Genomic DNA, 26,930 nt, shown 5'->3' with positions numbered 1-26,930 from the left:
CTCGTCTGGAATCAACACATTAAAAATGTCTAGTCTTTTTTTTCTCTTTTTCTTTTGTCTTTAATAAAAAGTCTCATGCTAAAACCCACAAAGTCTGTGGGAGAAGGACAATTCCATGAAAAAAACACTGTAAGCATAAGCATGATCTCCTTCTCTCCCCAAATTTTCTGTCTACATTCTGAGCAATGACTTAAAATAACATACAAGTGAAGAGTCAGGAGAAAGAGATACTTATTAGAATTATGACTTTTATTTTTATTCACTAGAGCAACATTGAGGAAAGAATTTTTACATACAGGTTTTTGAATCAACTTTACAAGCAAATTCCAATATACAGTATTTACTCTGGCCTGGGTTAAAAAACCAAAAACAAAGCAGATAGTAAGAGTACCTCTTGTTTTAGCTATTATTGAGTTTAAGATTTGGTTACACTGGAATTATATTCGTTTTACAGTGGTGCTTTTACAATTAAGTAGGCAGTGAGCAGCTTTACCACAACAGTGACTGATTTTCCTTGATAGCATTGTTGTAAGATGACTATACTGAGACCTACCCCCAGGATCATGTATTAAATCCACTCTGCTCAGAAAAAGCCTCTGTAACGAGATAAGAAATAGCTACGGAAGCCCAATTCAAGAACTGATTTCCATTTGTACAGCAAGAAAACGTCCATATTAAGAGGATTATGTGCTGTGCAAAACCAGAAAACACTTCCCCCCCAACATGCAACCTACCCAAGTATGACACTTTAGAATGTGCATATGGTTGTGACATGCAGACAAAGGAAATCACGCAAATGGTACTCAGCTTTCCAGCATCATTACAACAAATTGGCATTTAGATAAAGGATGAAATGAAGTTTACTGATCAATGATGCAGTCTACTTGCTATGTCCAGTCTCACTGCTACAAGACGTAAAGTTGAGGAACCTGCTTTTTTTGGAACTGTATCGAAATTCAGTGTTGTTTTGGATTTTCAGGGCCTTTGTGATTATTTGGAGAAAGTCTGAGATAATATTGCACTTCTTTTCTCAAACAAAAACGTGCTGGGGCCATTGTTCTTTCAGAGCTATGCTAGTCCTAGGGAATTTTAGCCATGGGCTTTGATTGGCAGCAGGAAGTGCTGGCTTCAGGGAAGGGGAAGGTAATAATAATAATCTGGCTGCATCTTCAGTGTTAAAATTCCACACTTAAATTAAAGTCATTGCACAACAAAAACTCAGTACACTATATGAATATTTTTTAACATGCTAGAACGTGTATCGATTCTGTGAAAGTGATGTGAAAATACCTTGGAAACAGCAACACTACCGGGGAAATTGGTTTCAAACAAAAGCCACACACAGCAGGAGGCATCTAGATTATTTTAGGCACAACTCCAAGCAATAAAGCTCATTTAAAGTGCAATTCTGTTCTTTTCTTTTGTGTTTATTCACTTGTTAAAATGCGTAATTGCCTCTGTATACACATACTGAACAGTAGTTTAATACTTTTGTGAATATTGCACAAAAGAATGAGAAATCAAAAACAAAGAAAAATGGCAATACATCAGTTTCATAAACCTAAAAAAAACCCCTGAAGATATCGAACACTTAAATTTATGCCTTTTGGATAACTGCACCAGTACTGATGATATATCTGCACCTTCCATAAGGTAGATACGGTACCTGAAAATGCTTAATCCCGTCTGACAAGCTCTACTCAGCACCCTCTCACCCATTGCCCCCCAAACCCTGTCCTGCACCCAAGTGAAGCTCCAAACTTCACTTCGCCACTACTCTTTCAGCTACCCATCTCCCGACAGGCTTTGCTCATACTCCGGACTTACTATACATGCAACAGAGCCTTCCCTGGGAAAGTCTGAAGAGCCAAAACATGGAGTTGTCTTTAGAGGGATGCGAGGTTAGCAGCTGAACACAAATACAATTCAGGCTAGCATCTGTCTCATCCATGAGCAAATCCTGCTGTCTCCAGCTCATCATCTCACTAATCTGTCAGAACAAAATGAGGAAATGCTATAAAAAAACCCACTAGAGTCTACTTATGTTCCTTTAACATAGACCCCCCACCCTTGTATAAATATAACCTTTTTCTTCTGGAAAGAAAAACTAGGAACTATCTTTTTTATGAAAACCTTGATCATCTCAATTTTCTTTGCTTAATTTGCTTTGATCATCTCTCTCCTTAATTTTCAGTAAAGGTGCAGATAGATATCTCTACTTTTAATGTAAACATAAAAATTTTAACATCACTAGATCAGGCTGGTGATACCTCCAGAATAAGATGCAAAAGAATTCAGGATGAAATATCTCTGCCAATACCGTTAAATGAAAATCATATTTTTACACAAAATCATATACACGTAACAGTAAAATCAGGTTCTCTTCAAGAAAAGTAAACTTAAAAAAACCCCCACCTTCCATAGAAATCTATATGGACCAGAAAACAAACCAGGAATCTGATCATTCCCTCAGCAGTCTTTAAACTCCTGAGAAACACAGTTAGCTGCCAGGAGCTAGTTTTGGGGAATATAAGTCAGTTTTATTTTCTTATTGGAAGTAAATACTTACACTAAAGGACATCCAGTTCAATGCTTTTCAAGGAAATAAATTATTCCAGGAGAATAATTGTTACTGCAATCTCAAGCTGTAGTTATTTTGATCCTATACCAACTGTAACAATGTTACCCTTGTTATGTCTTGCTTACGTTGTCTTCGCCACAGTTCCCAGAAGGTCCTGCAGGTCCCTTATTTCAGATTGATATAAGTAGTTCTGAAATGGAACTTCCCCCCTATCCATTTTCCCCCCAGCCTTTTAATTTTTCCACTTCATTGTCAGTTAAAAAAAAAATTAGTGTGACAAATCCAAAAACCTTCTTGAATATTAACTATGCACTGAAAACTCAGACGATATGAGTGTTTTTTTCCTTCACCCAACTGAGGTTTCCATCAGGATACCCCTGGTTAAAGGGCTTATATTATAGAAGCTGATCACTGAACTTATTTATGAAATGTCTACACCTATTCACTTTAATTCTCTCGAAGAAAATATTGTAATATGTCAATGTCCTCGAGGCAAAGCCTAGAACAAACTAAAGCTAAGTTGCATTTTACTGACATTGTGTGCTCTTCAGTAACAGATTTTGAGCCAAGTTGTTGCAACAGCCTTCTGTTGCTGATTTTAAAACCAACTCAAGGACAGAAAAAAACACCCCACCCAACCAGTAACATCAAAGAGAGTTATGGGAAAGAAGGGAAGAATTGGAGATGGGACATAACATCAAATTTCTGGAAAGCTTCACTGGATATGTATACGTTTAACTCACATGACATGTCATGGTCCCATATTGCACCATGATGGGCATATATTTCCAGACTACTTTCAGAAAAAATACTTCTCCTATAGAGCACAAAAATGTTGATTTTTTTTTTGCTTTATTTCCCCAAAAAGCTCCTTCCCAGTTATCATGCACTTCTTCAGAAATTACCAAAAAAAAAAAAAATTACAAAAACCCAAAACCAAAATACACATCTCTGAAAAACTCTTAAGAGTACCAGCTCTGGATAAGGACATAATAGGATTGCTCAAAGCAAATAAGTGGGGTTAATTAATTTTTTTTCCTTTCTTAAAAATAGTTACATTTTTAATACAAGTTTTATTCAGTAAAATAGTTTCAAATTCTTACACATATGGCAAAGTTTGTGCAAAATTTCAAGTCAGGTACTTCAGAGCCTTTCGATATTAAACAGAACTCAATAAATACAAGTAATACAATAAAAGTTTAAAATATTAATTAAAATGCATGTTGTGCAACCTCAACATAGGTGTTATGGACCCCATATTCCCAGAGGCTCCCTACTTATCAATTCATAAGAGCCTGCATTGGAAGGTTTTGCACAAGCATCCTTTGCACTGCGTTTCAAGAATCTACCCGGCAATGTGTCCATTCAACACAATAAAAACATACCACAATCGTTTAACAAATGATGATGTTTAAGCGAGAAGACTCGTTTCACCCTGTGAAATCTGCTTAATGTCAGTGAACAGTGAAAATGGGATAAATAAAGAACAGAGTAACTTCAGATTACAGCAAAACGAAAACAACACAACCCACCCAACCCATCAGATTAAATAACATTAAATATGTCAGTCTTGAGATAATGATAAATACAAGGATTTTTGCATAGGCCTCTGGAATACAGAGTCAGAATTATGGCCAATAAAACATCTGCTAGTAAGTCTAACTTTCCACCACTCTGACCTAATGAGTACTCAGAACCAAGAAGTTAAACAGAACAGCAATTTCATTGTCTAATAACTCAAAGAAACAGAGGTAAGAAATAACTTCTGCCATCCTGAAATAGGTAGTGCAGCATTCTGGCATTTGTGGTCACCACAGACTTCAGTGTTTGCTTAATTACTAAGATGGCAATACAATCTTTATTACAGACCTACGATAAGATAGAACACTCTCGAGAGAAACTGCACAGCTCACAACATCAGCCTCAGAACATCGCAGGGTGGAGTGTGCAAACCCTAAAAAGAAGCTGCTGTTTTGAACATGGATTCAGGATTTGCAGGCTGTGGGTCCGGCAGGCTCGAAGGCAGTCACGACACAGGAAGTGGTTTGTTGTGTGGCATCGTTGGGTGAGATGTAGGTACATCCTCAATGTGTCTTTGGTTTAGGGAGGCGGGAATGCCGGTTGGAGGGCACGCTGTCCCCAGAATGCAAACTGGTGGGGTGTGTTTGCACGTTTTCCTTTCTCTGTACCAGTGGCTTTGGGATGTTAGACTTCAAAGAGGTGTTCTGAGGCTCTGGAGATACTGGTGTGGATTTCTGACTGCTCACTTGCTTAGCTCTAACAAAGGACATAGTTGGTGGGCGAAGTTTAGACACTTTCTGACTCTGTTTACCCTTTAGGTTATCCTGACCAGATGTTGGCTGTAGCTGAGTTGAACTACTTCGTGGTAGAAGCTCACGTTCCTTGGAAGCAGCGGAATGATTTGCAGATCGTATGAGAACGGCCATTGTAGGAGGCACTAAAGCATTTGGGGGCTTTGCGATTCTTAAAGTCTTTGGCCGAGAAGCCTGGTTTGTGAACGAGGGCTGACCTTTCACAGGTAGTTCAGTCTGCACCTCTCCGGCATCAGCTCGTGTAGAGGTCTGAAAACAGGAACGAGATAGCAATGTACCTTCTTTATTACTCACCACCTCTCCAGGGTTTTCAGTGTTTTTGTTTTTCAAATTGTCCAAATATGATGCATTTTCATCTTTTATGTTTAACTGTAGGCTCGTTAAAGAGTTTACATCATTCAGGCTATTTGTGAGAGAGACATTTGCAGCATTTGGATTCTGATGATTGCTACTTTCATGCAGATCATGTTTAGGATATTCACTGTGGGCCTCGATATGTGGCATTTTTACTAGTTTTCCCTGGGCGAGGTCTGTGGAACTGGGAAGGCTGCTGGAAGGCTGTAGTACTTGAGGCTGTTGAAGAGAAAATAATACAAGAATATATTAGGCCAAGAAGACACCAAATAACATTCTGAACCCAACGTGCGCTGACTGGATGCTTGATAAGGGCTGTACATCTGGTTTTTTAAATCAAAACTTTGACTTCGGCAAAACAGGATGGTTCTTGGGACGCATACAAATGGGACTGGTAACTTAAGGGGAAAAAATATACCAGCCCTGAAATAAACAACAACATAAAAGACAAAAAAGAAACCAATAAGCTTAAAAAGGAAACATGAAAAGATATGGTTGATGGTTTCACCTAAATCTGCAGGACAGATCGCTGGTGCCGATCAATTCTCACTGGAGTGCTCAAACCAACACCATGGCTATCAGGCTGGATCCATCTTTTAATTCCTATTCAGGGCATACTGAAGTTAACTATCCCAACCCTTTTACTGCACAGGCAGGAAAGGTGTTTAATGGACCACATGAATTTATAAGGCACTTTTCTTGCCTTACTGAGGCCAGAAAATTTGATGCAACTGTATGGTAATCAGGCTACTGACCAGGCTTAGGGAACTGTTTTATCTTGAATTGATTCCAAATGGGCTGATAAAGGAACAGAGTACATGTGAAACTAGAGATCACATACTACTACACTGATAACCAAGGGATAAAGATAACTGAAGTTTTTACATTTGATCAGATGATACAATCTGATCAGACACGCGTCAGACAAGAGAACTGCCGGTACCTCTTCTGGGTCATTTTTATTCTCTTTGCTCTTCCCTGTAAAAAGGCTTAAAAGATTAATGTGTGCACTAACTTCACAGTCACATCCTAGACCTGAAACTTGGATACAGATCTTGGAAGCATTATTAAAACTTCTGCAGTTCATGGCAAACCCCAAAACCTATTAAAACTGAAACTACATTTTAAGCAGATTTGGATGATCTTCTCATTTTCTTTAAAAGGAGGGGAACAGAACTGCTACAAATTGTCATTACTCAACTACTTGAATTCTTAGCAATTGACAGATTGCATGTACACAGCAAACAGGCTTATTCTGGTTGTTTACTAGAGAAATACAGTCAACAAAAAAGAAGCAATGTTTGTGTTTGAGAGATTTGACTAAGTGTCACTTCAGTCACTTTCCTGAATTGTTCACAACTTCCAAATGAGAAAACCAATTATTTGTCTGGTCTTTTTAGCTCTTCTTAGAATCAGCAGGAGGAATGCAAAGACAGCTGTGCATGCCAGACTCCTGTTACATTTCTAGGGTCATAATATGTCTCAGGATTCTTTAACTTTTTATCTTTTCCCTGGCAGGATCACTACTGACAACTGAATCCTCAAAATTCCTCATCAAAAAAATTTTAATGGCAATGTGAGAAAAATCAAGGTTTCTCAATCTATTTTTTATTTATTCAAAGTTTTTCCCTTTAGAATATACTGGTTCTACCTGTAAGTGAAGGCAAAATCTAAGCTAAACCAGTGACAGGCACATAAGTGCAAATATCCTGGACTGTCTGAACACAATTGTTTTGGAAACATAGAGAAGATTTAAAAAAAAAAAAAAAAAGAAGCAAAGAAGCCTCCAAAATGGTGTCAAATGAGTACCAAAACATTATTCCTTACATGACCCAAAACTAGCTTAGCTTTATGAATCCTTCTTAACCATGTGATCCTAAATGAGCGAAGTATTAAACACAAGGAATAATTCAGTATATTGAGTTGCAGCTTAAATAAAATTAATCCTCCTGATATTTTTGTCATTTTCCAGTGTTTATATAATGGGTTACAGGAGTTATTATGCTTCCACCCTAGGAGCTAACAGGCAGATGTTAGCCAAAATTATTTACTGATTTGAGATCTCATTGTAAAAACAAAACTGCTAATAATGAGCACAGAAACCAAAGGAATATATACCTGATTCCCATACAAATATGTCAACAAATAAATCAAATTTTCTAATCCTACTTGAAGTAAAAAAATAAAACACTTATAGCAAACACATAAGTGTCAAATATGGAAATATAATTGTCAGAAACCCTTTTCCCCTCACCTAGAAAGGGTTTTGAAATGCCAGTCTTCAAAAACACAGACAAATATCTAATCTGAGCATTACAAACCCTAATTTTATATCAAATAATCCTAGTTATACTGATCAACAAAATGAAAGATTGTGTAAGTTACAGAAGAAACTAAATTTGTATGGAAAGCTGAGTTAAACACAAACACATCTGAAATAGAACAAAGCAGCAAGCTTTCAATAATGCTATTTCGAGTTCTTTTGACAAAGACTAAGTAGTATTTGAGCTTTTCTCTTTGGGCAACTTTGCATTTTACATATAAAAATAGCCAAATATATGTTTTACTCGTTATCCCTCATAACCTAAAAAAGTCTAAGCAGCTTAATATGCAGAAAGTTAGCAATCCAAAGGTGGAAAACAGCTACATGCTCTGAATTATGACACTAAAGCTCTGGTTTCATCTTTGTGAAGTTGTTTTAGAAACACTTGTTTTTTAATTTTGTATTTCTACTCTAGCTCTGTCCAATTATCATTAGAGATTTTAATCTTTTCAAATTGCTACATACATTAACATTCAAGATGACACTGAAAGCAGCAATATGCCACTTGCACAATATGCAAGTAACAGTTCATGAGGTATCTCACACTGACAGCTGCACTACTGTACCCACAGCTCACAGCTTTGTCTTATACACAAGTTTTCCTTTTATTAAGGAAGTCTTAGAAATTATGTTACTAGTAAAAAAAACCCAACAAACAAACCAAGCCAGTTGAAGGACTAGTACTTGATGAATTCCACCACAAGAAGGAGGAGAAAAGATAAAGAAGCATTCTACCTTCCAGGCATAGTATTTTATTTCATGGAAGTCTTTAAAAAAGGTTGCCAACTGCATTGCTTTGAGTGCACTTCTGGCAATATTTTTGGGGTGGGACAGACCCCACGACTGCTGTGCTAACTCGACTTCTTTTTGTGTCCCATAAAGAAAACGTGCAGGTAGACAAACACCTGCAAATCCTCTGGGATTTGCTCCTACTATGCAAATTTGAACTTAAACACTTCAAGTACAATTTAACTGAAGAAAATGAGTTTTCCCCAGCCTGAAAGTACATTACTGGAACAGTCTCCCCAGGGCAGTGGTCACAGCATCACCAAGCCTGACAGAGTTCAAGAAGCATTTGGATGGCACTCTCAGGCACATGGTGTGACTCTTGGGGATGGTTCTGTGCAGGGCTAAGGGTTGATCCTTGTAGGTCCTTTCCAACTCAGCATATTCTAGGATTAGACAAAATGCTTTTTGCACATGCTCCTTTTGGCACAAAGAAACAGACTTTTCTGTACTGGCAAGAGCTTCAAAGCCTTGCAAATATTGACACACTAATCGAAATTACTCAATTACAGTCCCCACCTCATTAGCTTAAGAGATTTTTCTATTATTTCTATCAAGTAAAACTGGCTGTTACATCATCCAGAGAAAAATTACATCCATGATGAGGATTACCATTACTGCTCAGTTATCAAACTACTGAGATTGTATTAGCTTTGTGTTGGAAAACTGAAACAGGTATGTTGTACTGATAAAGAAGTTAAATCAATGTGGTCATGACAGTGGTATTCATTTAATATCAATCCTTGAAAATTCCCTTCAGTTTTGCTTTGCTTATCTCGATCTGCAACTCAGTTCCCTGTGCAATACCTCTGTAGAATGAAATAAAGGCATTTTCTCCCTGCAGTATCCTGAGGAACAACGGAAATGATGCAATGAAAAATCCGAGAACTGCATGCACATCTCCCACAGACATGCATCATGCACAGGGCAAAGGAAAAACCCAACAGTGAAAATGCGTGGGGAGGAGATGGGAATAAATCTAAAGTTGTACTGTACCACGCTTTATCACAGAAGTAATGGACTAACTTCTCAACTCCTTGCCAATGGCATAATGGGAAAGCAGAGACAAGAAAAAGACAAGGACAATGATGTCAGAGGACCAAGACAAAACAATGAGCAATTGCCATGACAGAACTGCAACTTTTCACCATTTCAATTGCAATTACCAGGTCCCCCCTCGGTTTTTAATCCTCCTTCAAGAAACAAAGGTAGCAATAGTTTAAGTAATGCAGTACAAATAATACTTATAGCAAGACCTGCATGGAATATCTTTGCTCTTATAACTTCAAGTTCTTTAACACAGTTAATCTCTTACACTCCAAATACTGTAACTAGAACTTGTGTGTATCCTTACAACTGTACACATCAGAAATATTTGCATCCATGCACATACCTGTTAGATATCTAACAATGAACAACAATGCCATAAGAATACTGCATTACATCCTTGGATCATGTTGCCCATACTGTTAATAACTCATCTTTCTACCGACTCACAAGTTGGAAGAGAGTCCCAACTCCCAGGGTTTCTTTTTGGAGAGGGGCAGGGCAGAAAGGACAAAAACAGTGCTACATAATTCTTTCATTTCTGCATCAGTTCTGACATCCCTCATCTCACTGCTTTGGCACAGGATAAGCTGTCATTTCAAATGAAGGCCTGTGCAGGCACAGCCCTACTGAAGAGCTGCATTGGAAAGCTCTCATTTTCTACCTCTGGAAAACGTCAAGATTTCACACCTTAAATCTGTAGCATTTGCCAATACCTTAATTTTCAACTTTTTTTTCCTCTCCCTTTTATGTAGCTATATTATATGTGTAGTTTAACATTGTAAAATAGGATTCTGCAGTAAGGAGTACGACTTCAAAGAATGATACAAACAACCCTAATATTTTTTTTAAACCACCACTCATCACATCATGAGAGTAGTAAAATAATCACTATTATGTCAAAGCATATTTTTTTCCGTGTAGTCTGTACAGAAATCCCAACTTAGAGAGAAAGACTTTCACAAAGAAAAATTACTCCAAGTAATATATAACTACATCAAGGCAAGTATTTCATCCATAATTACAGACACATTTGCAACAAGGAGACAAATACGACCATATGCAAAGTTAAGTTTTGTTTGCAAACATACTTCATTAGGTACAAGAGACATTTCTCTTGTAGTTGAATCTGCAAATACCTAATTTGGGAGAAGGGAGTTTTACCTAAAAGACATTTCTTCATAAAGCTGAACACTTAACTCTTGGAGCAAAAGTAATTACATATAAAAGACAGTAATGTAATGGTTCCAGGACATTTTAATAATTTGTCACTTTCTTAACATGAGTCATGTAACTTCCCTGCTAATGCTCTGAAGCAGCTTTGTTCTGCTAACACAAACACTTCATATACCCTACAAAGAACCTGAATTGGTTAATAAAGGTTTGGAAACATTTCAGTGTTGAGAAACCTTTTTTAAAAGAAAATGTATGAAAAAGCACAGCCTGGACCTGATTTCTAGTCACCGTGCACACAGTAGCTTTCTTTCTGGTGACAACCTGCTAGAATTGCTTAGATTACCTTTATTTGTAATGCTTACACACAAAAAGTCTAAATGCTTTTTCCATGAAGTGGACAGAAAGCACAGATGTGAACAATTGCAGTGCTTGAGTAACAGAACCATCTTCATCAGTGTTTCTGTGTGGAGAAGCACTTGGGACAAGGGCCTGGAGAAACTGGTACAATATTCTTGTATTACAACATGACTGTTCCTTACCAATGTGTATTCTAAGTGTTGTGTTTCTAGAGCTGCATCATTAAAGCTCCAGAATACAAATGGAAAAGTTTTTACTTATATTGAACAAAGTTTGATATATCCTATAACCAAGAGACAAATAAAGGACCATTCCCCAGGAGTTTAGTTCAAGCCACATGGGAATTACAGGAACAAAATTATACGGGTTTTATTCCTGAAATGACAAAAATCATGTCCTATTATCAAAGTGTTATGAAATGAAAAGTGCTGAATTGCTTCCAAGGCTAGTGAAACAACATGAAGTTAATAAATGTGAAAGTATTAAAAATTAATTGTCACTAAAATTGAAAAAAATACATCCAATTCTGAAGTGTGTTGAAGTGCAGTGACATGGTAAGTGCCTAGGGCAGTTCAGCAGCAGGAACATGCTGACATTGTAAATGGTGCTAATAGAGAAGAACCATAAGCCTATAGTAGTGTTATAATATTACCTAGCAGGGATATATGACCTGTCCTGTACAGCAGGAGTGAAATTATATTTAGTTGCTTATGAACTGTAATATGAACAGTTTACCCATTTATACCCCTATAATCTACAGTGCTTGTAAGTGATCTATGTGTTCACCAGCTATCAGAAACCTGCAGTATTCACAGACACAGATGATATTTTAGGTTCAGGATCCAGAAATTATAAAAGAAGTGCTTGAATTCCAAGTTCTCCAGACAGAAAACACAACTGGACAAAAGCTGAGACTACTTCACATTCCCATCACCTTCTATATTACTGCAAAAGAACACTAACAGTGTCAGTGTTTTAGGCTGTGATACCCAGCTCACCACTCGCCTCGAAACCCCACAGCTGGCATTTCTTACCAGCTCGAAAACCTGCAAGCTCAAACCACTGAAACAAGTGGGAAAGAAGGATACTAGTGAGAGTTCCAGTAATGTTCTACTCTATAGAACTCTTCACACAGTGATAAATCATTGATTCGCAAGAATGTCATTAGAAATGTCCAAGAAACCTCATAATTTACACTGTATTTTTATTCCCAGTATTTATCTTTTGATTAAACCTAAGACTTAATGAAAAAAAGCTACGAACACTCTACTAAAGGAAACTTATTTTCCTAAACAATATGTTAACTACAGTTTGGATTAATTAATCAAGGGCCCACTTTCATCTACTTTATTTTCTTTACTAGTAATTCATAGAATTGAATATATTAGATGTATACTAAAAAAATCCAACCTGCCTTAGTAATAAAAGTTTGCTGTGGAATACTGAATAAGAAGCCACTGTTGTTGGTTGAGGAATGAGGCTGGGGCTCAGGGTAAGAGATCAGCAAAAAGTTTTCTCCTTCAGTGAAGCCCCCGTGAATGATATGACACCAGAGGATCCCACCGGGCAGCTCAGACACCATCCTCTGTTCTGACTCTCCAACCACTAACCCCCAAAACCATAACGTATATGCTTTTCAGGTCTAAAACTATCTCTTTAAACTTAGTCTCTGCTGATAGGACGGTAAATCAGCCAGGCTGTGCTACTGCTGGCCCTCCACTCAGCAACAGGTGAGAGGATCATCAGTTTTAGGGGTTTTACGTTCTTTACACACACAGAGTCCCACATCAGACACCATAGGAAAATGAAGCACACCCCTTATTGCACAGAGAAAAGCCCATGAAATAGACTGTGCATTCCTGATGAGTTGTTTAAATGACATTGTCACAGAAGTGCCAAGAGAGTATTTGAAACACGATTTACAAAACATAAGATTTTTTTTTCTTGTAATTAAATCAACTAAGGATTATTGCAATCTGAAATATATGTAAGCTTTGTTTTCCAAGGTGCAGCTTACTCTTCAGATCTTCACTGGCCCTAGAAATCTTACCTTGTTTTCATAATTTTACTTTTTCCTTTATTTCTTGTCCAAATACACTCTTGGGCTTTGCTAGGCAAACACTGTAATTCTCAAATTACAGTACATTCAAAAAATATAACTTTAGCATTATGAAGTAGTTATATTTCTTCAAACACTTATCTGTTTATAATGCAATACCAAAGCACAAAATAAGACTTACCATTTCTCTATGTCTACGTAAGCATACAGTTTTAAAATCAGCAATTGTCTTTTGTTTTGCAGATCCAAGCCAAGAGAACAAATGCATCTTACATCAGCCCACATTGTAGCTAGCACATAAGGAATGTCAATAAATCATGCAAGTTGTGCAACAGCCACTTCAATGTATTAAAAGCCTTTTTACAACAAATACCAGGAGAGGAATTAAAAAAAAATTAGTTTGAGTGAAGCCATTCTGAAAAGTTAAGAAAACTTCTTGTGAGAGACAATGACACTTTTTCACTGATATTTTTATGTACAGCCACGAGGTACTTATGTAAATACATCCACATATGCAGGCGTGCAGACAGATGAGCAAAGAGAACACACACACATACAGGAGAGTGTATTACGGCCATGGAAAACAGGGAAAATGCAGCAAGCAAGATTCATGTTAAGACAAGACTGGAAACAAGGGCCTACTCAGGTTTGCCTGAAGAACTGCTGAGGTCTATCAGCATTTAATAACTGTTATGAAGCTAGAAGTTGGAGCTGCTTTATGCTGGCTGAAGGATTGAAGCATGTTGGTTAGCCACAGACTATCGTGTGTGCCTGGAAATCTGCCTGAGAGAGGAGGATACTACGAGATGAACAGTGCGTGCAAAGGGGAAGCTTCTACTGGAACACGGTGAGGGAGATGAGTGAGAGGTACAGACTCACTCTGTCTGCGGTGCGGTGGAACAGTCCGAGGGATGCCCTGGAATGAGCCCTGCCAGGGAGAGAAGGAGGGAGCAGAATACCCACCCTGTGCAGAAAGAGAGAGGGGGAGAAGTATAATAAAAAAAGAGAACAGGGAAAAAAAACAAGACACCAAAAAGCCACACCATTTTTTTTCCCCCATAGAAAGGTATCATTATATTTCCCAGTTGTTCTACTTTGTAAAAGCAAATGCTGCATGTTACTGAAGCCCAGAGGAAAAATGACATCATGATGCCCTAAACTAGTCATAAATCTTACAAGAACCCCTCCATTTTTATTCAATATATATGCACACATTTCTGTCAAAGATGGTTGTAGGGGAAGAGTATAGAAGCTGAGTTTTTCATGTTAAAAATACATGATAAAAATGTATTTATGCAGCTTTCAAAAATATTTTAGAAATGCCTCACCAAGCAGTACCTTGCTTAGTTCTAATCCACTGGAAAACCAATCAGCTTTAGTTTACAACAAAAATTTTCTAATACATAGAAACAAATTTTCTAGCAAGTCCTGGTGCTTTAGAGTCCACTTCAGTCCTATTTTGACAGTATTACTGAACGTGGAAGAGGAGAGGTGACACAGAACTGTTCTCCTTGCACTTTGCTCTTGGAGCTTTAGTCTTCCATTAAAGGATCAGAGAACTGGGCACACCCATGGAGTGCAGGGCTTGCCTGTCACATCTCGGATCACCACAAGTGACACACTGTGGTTGCTGCACTCTCAAAACAAGAAAAATTCATTTTATGCAGCGTATCCTTTTCTCCATACCCTTACCTCTGAAAAACCTACCAAAGCTGCAACTTCCCTCTTAAATAAACATCTTGATTTCCCATTTCAGCAGGACAGCCTTTACAACCCCTTTACTGTTTGTGCAGCTGAAAACTGCTTTTATAAGTTCTGGAATACTGGTACTGACAGTGACAACTGCCATTGTCTCCTGGCCAAAACCAACTAGTTGTGGCTACTGTTTCAGCCAGGAGGCTTAAGATACCTGAATGAACACCTTTATAAAAGGAAACAGGAAGCCACTTTGCCCCTCCTCTCCAGTTTCTCTGCTGCATATCAGCTGCAGATCATACTGCCAGGGCTGGACAAACATTAAAGTATTTTCTCTCCATGCTTCTTTTAAAATAATGTTAAAGATCACATTATTTCTATAAATAAATATTCTGCTTTTATTTATCTTAGCAGAATTTTAAACATGTCCCCGATCTTCCAGTTCTCCTTATCTAGTTAGGTATAATCCAACACTGTTCCAAGCTTCAGCACTGCTAAGATGTAAGTTCACACATTCATTTAATCAAGTTTTAGAATCAGCTAGCCAGAACACTTAATCTAAAACAGGAAATAAAGGAAAAAAACTGACAAGATTGCTTTATTCTTCTTCAGAACCTGAGAAAAGCCAATTATTGGAGCAAAATCTAAGGGAAAAAAATGAAACGAGTTCTTCAATCTGATTATCTCCAGATGGAAATATTGATTACCTAATGTCTTCTTCCAGTCCTCCATCAGTGGAGGACAACACACTTTTTAACATTATTTAGACTGCTAAAACAGTACTAGTTTCAGTCAAGCAATATGACAAAATATTATAATGTGTTGCATCAGCTGAATAGGTATTAAATATAGAAATATTCCTGGGAACAAGATTAATCAATCAATGATTGATGAGAAAATGATCAAAAGCTTTGGATTTTCACAGCACTGTACAAAGAACACTATATTTTTCAGGCTTGTTCACATTTCATCCTAAATTGTGTCAGGATGGTAGAACAAAAAATTTCTTTCCATTCTCAAAAGATAACTGAATCTCCACATTTTTAAAAAGCACATTATCATCAAGCACAAGTCTGATTTTGCACAGACTTATCTGAGTTGGCAATGGGCTTTATCCAGACTTCTGTGAAATTTTTAACACATTAAGAAGGGAGGTGAAAATTTTATATCCTTTCCCTTCCACTCTCTGAAAAGAGAGATTAAGACAAGCACAAGCCAGCTGAGCTACATAACAGTTATGATACTGTTGTAAAAGCAATGAAATATTTACATGTCTTGAGACATTCAAGAAATTTTTAAGCATCCATATTAGCACTTCAAAGCACAGCACTAAGTACAGTCTTCTCAATAATTCTTCATGGTATTTTATCATCCCTCTGACTGAAGAAGTAAATGAAGAAAGTGCAAGTTACTTCCTTGAGTCTTTTGCCTGCTAAGCTGAACTGCTCTCCAGGCATGGTGCAATCCCCTTCTCCCAAATGCTACAGTTTACACTGCTCCATATAGGCAAATGTCAAATAAATGCCAGATTTTTTTTTGTAAAACAAACAAAAACTCAACAAAAAAAACCCCAAAACAAACACAAAAAAAACCCACAAAAAACCCCAAACAAGGACTGTGCAATTGTACATCAAATAAGGTAATTAAAATCAACATCAATCAAACCAAGTAAGAACCAGGAAATACAGCACTGAGAATTTATTGAGTGTTATGGCTTACACTGATTTTACAAATTATAATGGAGGTACTGATCCCATTGATACAGCACATTAAGAGAACTATCTGCACATAAGCCTGGTTTATGAAAGGATTACTTTTCCTTTAATAGTATTTATTGCACAAAAGTCCAGCAAATTTATCAAGGTTTCTCCTTTAAACAACAATTCACATTTATCTCCTTATATTAGTCAAATGTTTACTGAGGTTCCCAAGAAATCCAAAGAAGAGGAAAAAAGAAACAGACTAATAAACACATATCCTCAGACAATGGTGCATCTTCAAAATACAGAGTTTGAATTTTTTAAATTTTGAACTTACCTCAGTTTCTATTAAAAAAAACAATAAAAACCCCACATGTGATGGGATTCCTCGGGGTTCTGAAGAAACTCTTTCCACTTACACTTTAATGTTAGACAGTAGTCAGAACAGTTCCTCCCCTCAGCTGCTATGTGCATCCAGCTACTTAACTTAAATCCCATTCCTCTCATTTCCCAGATACTGGAATTGTGAAACAGCAAAAGTATCCCCAAAGGGAAGCAAATCACAATTTAAAAAGCCCAGGAGACTCAGGAGTTGAAAAATAAGAGCAGCTGAAATAAAGCAGCCTACAAACCAGCAAAAATGATGAATGCTCTTCAGAGATTCTGACGAGTTGTACTATTGCTGCCAAATGCTTTAGGAAGTTCTGACTCCAACTGCACTGGGAAAACCTGTTGGCTGTCGTTTGGTTTTTTAAATGCTACTAGGAAGACTTTAGGCCAGAGTTTTCCATTGCTATGAACAAACCTCAACCTTAGAACAAGCAATCACATGAACAAAAGCAATTGTTCCTAGCAGAAAAGGAAAAGAGAAATATTTCTAAGCTATTGCTGCACAGTAATTTTAGCCCAACAGCCAAATATTCCAGCTCTTTTCCCAAGGATACCCCAACATCCTAAACTGCTACTGCTTTCCCCAACATCCTAAACTGCAACTGCTTTAAACAGTTTTGTTTTTTTTGCTGCAGAAACACAAAGATCCATTTTTATCCATACAACTGGAGCCTTTGAGAACTTTAAAGAAGAGATGATTTTGGCTGCGTCTCACCTAGCACTGCCAGCTGTGTCATACAAATTCAGAGCTCCACATCATGAACAAACCTAGAGTGACACACTTCAATGTCAGTGCAGACAAAATATTTTTGCAGCAGACTCCTCTTGCTAGCCTAGCACCCAGAAAGAGATTATGAATGAGCAGTAGTCTTTTTGAATATATTCAGATAAAAAACAAACAAACAAAAAACTCCCAACCCAGTCTTATGTGCTGGTTTACACTAAACCAACAAGAATTGCTTGTGAAGGGTTCAAGGGACCTCTCTTCTGTGGATGTGCCTGTCATGCACAGCCACAGCACAAGACACAGGTGCACAACATGACCACCTAGTGTGAGCTATGGCTCCATCTCACCAAGAAGGTGTGTAAGAATGGACCATCAAGCAAACAGCAGAGTACTGGACAATGAGAGCAACCGAGGCTGGATGTGAAGATGAACACTAATATATAGACACTAGGCTTCAAAACCTGGAAGTTTAAATTCATAGTTGGGGAGTTGACACATACAGGAGGCTTAAGGCTAAGACGGAAGGAGGTAATAAGACCTAAAAGACAAAAGTACACAAAGACAGCCAAGGTATTACAAAGGTTCATCAAAACAATTGACAGGAAAGGCTTTGGAATTATAAACTGTAACAAAATTCAAATGGAAGGCAAAGAATATCTCAGGGCAAAAGGAGAAAAAAGATGTAGCAAAGAACAAGAACATGCATGTTCCCATGAACACTGACAGGTTCTGTTGGCATTTCACCAGAGACAAGAATGAACTTGTACCCACATTTGGGAAGCAAAGGTTATTCTCATCACTGTGAGCTGCTCTGATAGCAGGGGGAAATATCCAGCTTTTCCTGCACACACTGTGTACAGGGAATGGAAAAGCAAACATGAACTAGTTGTGTTATGCTAAGGAACTGGACCCCAGGGGTCAGAATCCTTTGCAGGTATCTTCAGGTATCTTCAACCAGATTCAGGGCTTTGTAATTTGCTTGCTTGTCTTTTATTTCTCAGCATCTGCAAACAGCCTTTTCAGTTCAAGAAGCGAAATCATTTATCAGCAAAAACTGGACATCTAACTCCTTTACTCTCAAAGTAAATACCTGTATTTAGTACTACAGAAACAATGCTGCAAAGCCTGCAAGACAATTGTGGCAATGGATGCTCACTACTTCTTCCTTGCAAGCTGTCCATGAACATTAATTTCTTCAGGTTTTTTTATCTTCTTCCAGGTTTCAGTTAGTTTCTTCCATGATAATTAAATGATAGACATAAACTAATTGCAATGAATTCTGTATAAGAGATCTGTAAGAAATCCTTTTAGGAATGTCATGGTCTCCTCTGTCAGTGAATACTTGTAAAAGCCTTTATCCAGAGAATAGTTAACCAAAACTAATACACAGTTAAAATTTACCTAAGTTTTGAGCATCCTTTCAGGACACTGCTTACAAGAAATGCCATGTCACAGACACAGCAGCTGGGCAATAGGTAGCTACCTATTTATTTGTAAGATGCTCAATTTCCAACACATTCTTTTTCAGCCACTAGGTTTTACTACATGAGCACTAAGTTCCAAAGATTAATCTGAAGTTACGTAGCTTCCATTTATGTACATATTTAAGTTTAAATACTAAAAAAAAAAACCCTAAAAGTAGTTTAAAAATCTCTGGTCCCTAAAGAGAAAACCACAAGACAAAGTTGAGCATCACATCAGAACAGGCCATTTTCTAGAAATGTCTGGTAGCAAAGAAACAGATACAAACATGACTTTTTAAAAAGAGTATGTTTAATGATATTCACTTGCCTGTTTACTGGCAGAACCATGAAGTGAGCAGAAAAATTAGTGATTTCAAATGGCCAGCTGAATAGCAAAAAATTGCTGCAACTCATATGGCCTTAAATTCCTAACTGAAGTCTTATAACAGCTGATTTCCACTCTCACTGTTTCCTAGTTTATTCTAGCATCTATTCATTATATAACACTATTCAGTAAGCATTTAAAGTATTCCTTGAAATGTTAAACTACTGTGATCCCAGACTGCTATTTACACTTCAGGAATAAACACGTTGTATCAGTTCTGATTTGTATAGCATATATTGAATACAAAGAATTTATAAACTGCCACATTAATCTTGAAAGTTTTGATAAATGAGTTGAAGTAACTCCTTGATATCCACAATCATTTAAAGTGACTGGCAGGTCAATACTAATAGGAAAAAATAAAACAGTTAAATATTCATCAACAGTGAAAACTATTACTAAACTTAAAGAAGCAAAAAGCTTATATGCCTCAAAGGAGCTATTCTCCCATTGCCAAGACTTCAATTACAATTTGGTTTTAAAAAAAAAATAGTCTCTATAAATCTTCATAATTTCATAAACATTAAGAATGTTTTGTGATTTATAGCACATTTAGGACCAATAAACCTTATACTCCTAAGTCAAGACCATTAAAATAAACTGAACAGGAATGCTAATAAAGCAAAACAACTTCTTTAAGAGCGTTTTTAGGTTTTTTTTTACTAGTGAGAATACATTTTACTCAGGTGTCTCCTTGTTTCTATTTATTGTACTCTTACCTCAAGAAAGTAAGAGCTGATTGTGTCTCCTTTCCATTACAAAAGACATTTTCTGACATTGGGTTCTAGATCAAAACTGGTTCCATACATTTATACTTCTATTAAGCCATGCAAGGAAGCATCCAAATGCATGTTAGTAGAGGAAGCATTAACCCAGACAGTTGAGGTCTGGTCATCAGAACCAAAACTTGGCTACAACAAACTATGGTCCTCCTTGAAGAAATCCAACTTTAAGGAGCTCCCACCAGTTTCTACTGGCTTACAGAAACCCTGTGACTTACAAACATGCCAGTGAAGACATTGAAAAAAAACCTCAAAACACACCCAACACATTCTGCCCAAAACTTTCCAGGTATCACTTACAAATAAAAGCTCCTGAGAAGCAGTGTATTTTGAAATTTGTACATACTTCCTACTTGAATTTTCCTAAGTTCTTTATCAACTTCATGAGAAATTTTGCACGTAGATAAAAGTACCAAGATGTTTAGAATGTGCATCTAATGATCATAGGCCCACAACTACATATGTGTATCATGATATATATCCACACACATAACCATAAACACAGTAGTTTTTATTTTTTTAAAGATACTGTCCCTTAACCCAAACCTGCTCCTGACAAAAAAACGTGTCTTTTTGAACAAAACTACTAAATAGCTCAAAAGAAATATACTGACCAACCTGACCAAAACAAACAATTGTGCTGAGTGACTCCTTCTGCTTGAGACAGCAACTCAAATCCCACATCTTCTCCAGTATTTTTGTCTTCTCAATTAATACCACAAGTTGCTCAAACTAAAATTTGTGTAGTCAGCAACTAACTTTCTATGATTACTAATCTGTTTCTGAATTCATGTGAAAAATGAGATAGAAAAACGGGAACATGAAAACAATAGCCACTATAACAGTATCAGTGCACAAAAACATGACATGAACATCACACACATGAAATTAAATCATAGGAAAAAGAAACAATGCATGAGTTCAAAAGCTCCAAAGTAAAAGAAACAAATGGGGTAAACAAAGACATGACATGTACATTCTGGAGCAGAGGTGTCAAAGCAAACTAAAAGCTACTTAAGGTTATGATTTTTTTACATTGGGTTCTTATCAGACAGGAGGAGATTGGAAAGCTTGGATAAAGCTGTTTGCCAGCACACGCTGAACATAAAGTGTGGTGGTATTTCTACCCTAGCACTATATATTTAAAAGAGTAATTTTAGAAGAATAGCAGAGGTGATTTGTCTTCACTACAATCTTAAATCAAGTAACTCAAAGTACGGTAAAAACTAAGAAACAAAAAAATCAAACTCATTTTAGCCTTTTAATAAAATCTCATGGGTTTTCTAGCTAGAGCAGTAGCTTCAAGATCCAAATGCTATTTGCTGGTGACTGACAAAAGCCTTGTTTTAGATTCAAAGGTAATGTCCTATTATTACATAATATCAAAATATGTTGTCCCTCCCCATCTTAAGTGTTCTATTAGTGTTCCATGAAGAATATAAGTTTTATATAATGGAAGCAAATGTGAATCATGCAACAACATATGGGAATGAAGATGTCTTTTGTCAAAGTGATTTTCACCCAATAATCTTTTTAATAAGTCAAATTATTAAAATAAATTATCAAAATAATAAAAAGAAATATTAAACAATATTAACTTTTGCTTTTACGTCTATGCAATGAAACCTAGTTGCTTTTCTGCAACAAATATGAGAATGTCAACAATGAAAATCTGATCAGGAAAAAACCCAAAGATATATCTATGACTTTAAAGTCAGGATATAAGAAAATACTTTAAGTATGACTAGATACACAGCTTGGACTGACTGTAACTTAAATAGCACAAAGGGTGATTATTTAAAGAGACGACTTCTAAAATTTAATTACTCAATTTAAGAGAAATGTTCGTAACAAATGTTTAAATAAAAGGGCCGCAAAAGAATGCGAGGGATGCACTGCAGGAAGGATACTACTCCCACATACAGCACAGAATCTCTTAAAGAAGGCCAACTTGTGTGGCAGCAAAAGTACTAGAAGTGGGGAATGAACTGCAGGTGGTGGGAACCAGGAAGGAAGGGCACAGAGTACTCACAGAACTCCTCCTCCACGACGTTTGCGTGAATTTATCGGCGTGCATGTGCGATGCCCCTGCGGGTTTTTGACTGTCCTTCTGGCAGTTACATCTAGTGGCCTTCATCACCCCCAAAGAGAGAAAAAGGAACAAGAATCAGTTAGAGATTAACCAACTAAGCCTCTTGAAAAGTACAGTCAAGGCCCAGTGTTCAAACATCATGCATTAAGTGACTGTAGAGCACAATATGATTAAACTGTAGAAATACTCTTTACAGTGCTGCACAACTGCTGCTTTTCCCAAAGTGTATTTACAAGTAATCCAGAATAAATGTTGACTTTTGGAAAAAGTGATCTGGGATTCTGTTGTTTAAACAGCAGAGAAGAAACCCCAATCTTAAACCTTTCATTTTTGTTTCAGAGGGAATGATCAAAACGAGACAGGGAGAGGAAGACCACAGGTCAGCTCCAGTGCACTTATGTACAAAAGCACATGCTAGACATTTCATTAGAGTTTATCACCTCCAACTACGATAAATAAATATGATGTGAACCTCTTGGCATCTCATCTACCCTACCTGTAAGATCTTGCTGTGGTTTGAAATGGCTTGAACATGTGGGGCTATTTTACAAGAATTGTCACAGCAGGTGAATTTACCAGAACCAAATGCAGAGATACACATGGCAAAATCCAAACTCAGAACACGAGTGAAGAGGTAAAAGGCACATGTGACTTTTGCTTGAGGACTCGTGCCTTCCTGAACCTAATTTATTATGAAAGTGTCCCCATAATTTGTCATTACTTGGTCAATTTAATCTGACTATTCAACATGCTTTTTATTGCTTTTTCAAAAAAAAAAAAGAATCAACTTTGGATACTAACTTGCTCAGCTTTCAATTCTATGGTGTAATTCTCTATTATACCAAGAGATAGTAGAGGAACAGAGAGGGATAAAAAAAACCCACCAACAACAGTTTCAAGAATGGTAAGCCCAATGCTTGTTAATTTTTAAAACACTTTAAACATAGCCTTGTCTTTGCCCACTGTCAGTTTTTAGCAGCTTCTAGAACTTTATGGTCAAAACAGTTTTGGAAATTAAATACTTTCAACAGTGGTATAAACATCCTTGCTTAGTGCCACACATACAAATCATGATTAGTCTACAGAATTAAAGATTTCAGGAGCACAACTGCAAACACACTGGGACACGTAGAATCAGTTTGCTGTAAATGAACCTCTACAGACCCAAAAGCCAGGTGGGTCCCAGCAGAACCCAAACCTTCCTTTGTTATAATGAAAGTGCAGGAAAAAAATTAGCCGCCAAGCTGCCTTAAAGCCTTCACCAGAATTGCCTGTTCCACTCTGCAGTGCACTCTTGGGATTTGGCTAAACTTTTAGCATTATACTTACAAGCTGATGCTCTAATTGGCTGATTGTTTCATCCTTTTTCTTCAGTTCATCTTTGAGCTGCCTGATCTCATTCAGCAGATCATCCATCTGCAATAGAACAGTGGGCACTATGAGGTTTTCTATAAGGACTACACAGTCTAAATCCACACCCCTACAGGACATGCTGCATCAGATGTGGATGGAGGACTGGTAGTAACAGCACATGCTTTCCTCCTCCCATTCCCATGGAGAGATGGGCTGTAGGCACACAGACTACAGAGTGAAAAGGCTTGACTGGAAGTCTCTTTAAGATGCCATTATAATGAAGACATTATAATTATGCAAAGTTCAGAGACTAAAAAAAATTGTAAATATGCAAGTATGAATTTTTTAAAAACTCATTTTTCATCATATGATAGTTTGCATATATTTTATAATTGGCCCATTACAGCTAGGCCATAATTAAGGGGAATACTTCCATTTAGCAGCATGCATTTACTATTTCAGTTTCACTAAAGATGTTAATAGTTATTACTTCAGGATGACACCTGATTTGTTGTGCAATTTTTCAAACCATATGCTAGTATCAATTAAAGAAGTAACAATTCAAAATGTCAGTTAAACCTCACAGGTTTCTGTTAAGTTAAAAAGCAGTGCTTTTTCCTCCAAGACTAAGATTCTAAGATTTTGAGGGAGGTGACTGTAGAAGGACAAGCACAACAACTACATATCATACAACAACTAAATGCTATCAGTGTAGAAACCAGGGCTGCTAAAGGATGATGCAGTGGATCTACAGCTTTGACAAACCTCTAACGTCCTGAAACCAGGATTTGGACAGATGACCCCCAAATAGGAACTAGATTTTAAGTGTTCTTCCTCTTCAAGAAGTATTTATAACTTCATTATACCTTCAATAAATACTATTCCCCTCCCTTAAGTACAGAATTAGTGATCTTTCCATACCAATTTTACAATAAGAGCCAGGCCATGCTATAAAACCTTACCACCACAGAAAGCACAACATTACAAGTCTGTGACCATAAAAGATGATCCTGTTTGGAATATCCATTGTGATTTCTTCCACCTTTAATATCCATTCTAAAACAATAACCCCACGACTCCCTTTGTGGGGTTCAGATTGTTTTTTAGTTACATCTGCCATACCTGCATCATCTTGGGGAAAACTTAACTTACATGAAAGATATTTTAAACTAAAGCCAACAGTAAAAAGTAGTGAAACAGAGCAAGTAATTGAATAAGTATGGTATGATTACACTTCAAAGCAAAAATTGTCTTTTCAAATTCTAGTACTTAGCAAGCAGGTAAAAGTTCTTTGGAAAAAGTTACTCTACAGCTCTTAATTCCCACACGACTGCAACAAGTTATTTTAATTATTTAATCTGTGCTACCATTTGTAAGTATGTATTTTCAAAGGTCAAATAAACCCTTCTATTTTAACAAAACTGAAAAAAGGAAGTGTATAAACATTCATTAGGCTTGCATTTAAACAGAAGAAAGAAGCAACAAGCAGTACTTCAGAATGACACACACTTTTGGTGTGTTTTTTAAATACAAACAGGTTTGTATTTCTAATTCTGTGTAGTCAGTCAGCGTCAATTACCTTAAAAGTGGAATCAGGTTCTTGTGGTTCTGGACTCGATGGAACTGAGAGGTTGATGTCCTGGAGCGACACATTTTCATCATTCTACCAGAGAACAAAACAAGAACACAAGCTTGAATTATTTGCTGAAACAGCTCCATTGCAAACTCGCTTTCAAGGATGGAGATAACATCAGCTCTCTGCAAAACCTGTTACAATGCCTGACCTCTCTTACCCCTCATTTGCCCTTTTTTTCCCTGATAGGAAAGCCTTCCTTGTGCATATGTACAGTGCCCAAATAAGGGCCATGAACAGTCTTCCTCTCCTCACAGATCTGCAGGAATAGCTGCAGCTCTGTCACACACTCGAAGTAAAGCCACAGATGGTCACAATTACTGCAATTTTGAAGGAGTAATCATGTGAATGGAAAAAACCCACAAAAGAAGACCAACCATGTCGTGCAAAAGTACCTTGCATGGCTTTTAAAAGCTCTGTACCTCTGGTATACTTTTTATTGCCATTAAAAAGCATGTAAGTGGAGCAATAAAACATTCCACAACAGCAGATTAAGGCCTAATTACAAAGAAGGTTAGTATGTCACATAGTCTCTGGTGATTTAAATCAGCCCTATGCTATACCTGACTCATTCACTGGCAAAGCAGGAACTAAGTTCATTTGCATCAATTCCCTTACTGCTGCCTTAATTATCTCAATACACATGTAAAGAACACAGGGTAACTGAAAAAAAACAGCTCTAACACTGTCAGTGGAAACTCAAGCCTCCCATTTGAACACATGCTAGGATTAATCCATGAAACTTGGCTTGAGGTACCTAGCCTGAAATATGTAAACTGATGGAGGATTAACGTTGCAGACTTTCACACTTAATGAGCTATGTAGGGATAGTCTTCAGTTAGAGATTATTTTAATTTGATATAAATTTATATACATATATGTACGTGTGTGTGTATATATATATATTCACATGCAATGTTTAATCCAAGAATATAACATACTCCTTTAAGAAACAGTCAAGTAATTGGGTAGTGACTGATCGTTTTATAGTCCTTTTCTTGTCGCTCATTACAGAAACCTATTTGAACCACTACCTTCTAGAGTGATTTTCAACTCCATCACATGCACTGGAAAGTTTTTGCTGGACTTAAGTCAACAGAACACACTTCAGCTTTTGGCCAGTTTTGGGGGGTCCCTATGTAAACTGAGGTAACCACACACTTCAAGACATGTTTTCAAGAGGCTTATAAAATTACAGCAAACCTGAGGTCAGAAACCATTACAAAATACTCAAGCAAGACCTTAGAAAACCATCCTAAATTTACTAATACCTGCATAAAGGGAGCAGGTGGTTGTGGTGCAGAAAAATCCACGCACATATTCTCTTCACTTTTGGAATACTCCAAGACTAAAAGCTTGCTCTGAGAAAACCTTTATGTTAACTTTTGAAGATAAGTATGAAGTGACATAATTTCCCCTCCCCCCCAACAACAACATTTTAGTATTTATCAGCATAGTGCCTACACGACAAATCCAGAGAAATGTCTAAAGTTTTTCAGTCATGGCTATCAGAGTAACCTGGTTTCATGCTGAATATTACTTCAGCTTCATACTCCTTTGCAAAAGTTATCTGCTGAGAAAATTAATACCATCTCAGTTTTCTACAAAGCAATTGATCTAATTGTTTTAAGACAAACTCAGTGACAATTACAGATACAATTTAAGTGTACATGTAGGCAAATTATGTAACAATT

At 37.1% G+C, this 26,930-nt stretch overlaps 1 protein-coding gene across 8 annotated transcripts in view; it reads right to left on the bottom strand.

Moving 5' to 3' along the window:
- Window positions 1-228: 228 nt before the first annotated feature.
- The window catches only part of CCSER2 (coiled-coil serine rich protein 2), a 67,237-nt gene continuing 40,535 nt past the window's right edge, over window positions 229-26,930 (bottom strand). For 3 of the 8 annotated variants that reach the window (XM_027694141.1, XM_027694143.1, XM_027694142.1), the window contains 4 exons: window positions 25,183-25,266; window positions 23,580-23,666; window positions 22,191-22,289; window positions 3,360-5,487 (listed from right to left, as the gene is read on the bottom strand). In XM_027694141.1, coding sequence (XP_027549942.1) covers window positions 4,666-5,487; window positions 22,191-22,289; window positions 23,580-23,666; window positions 25,183-25,266 — 1,092 coding nt within the window. In that variant the 3' untranslated portion in view covers window positions 3,360-4,665. Of the gene's footprint in view, window positions 1,991-3,359; window positions 5,488-9,373; window positions 9,414-13,895; window positions 13,981-22,190; window positions 22,290-23,579; window positions 23,667-25,182; window positions 25,267-26,930 lie in introns of those variants that run through there. The other 5 variants (XM_027694144.1, XM_027694146.1, XR_003536003.1 and 2 more) reach the window with 4 other exon arrangements.

Source organism: Neopelma chrysocephalum, unplaced genomic scaffold (assembly GCF_003984885.1).
Source record: "Neopelma chrysocephalum unplaced genomic scaffold, ASM398488v2 Primary Assembly neopelma1_96, whole genome shotgun sequence".
Lineage (NCBI taxonomy): Eukaryota > Metazoa > Chordata > Aves > Passeriformes > Pipridae > Neopelma > Neopelma chrysocephalum.
This window is presented reverse-complemented; position numbering and strand designations above follow the sequence as displayed.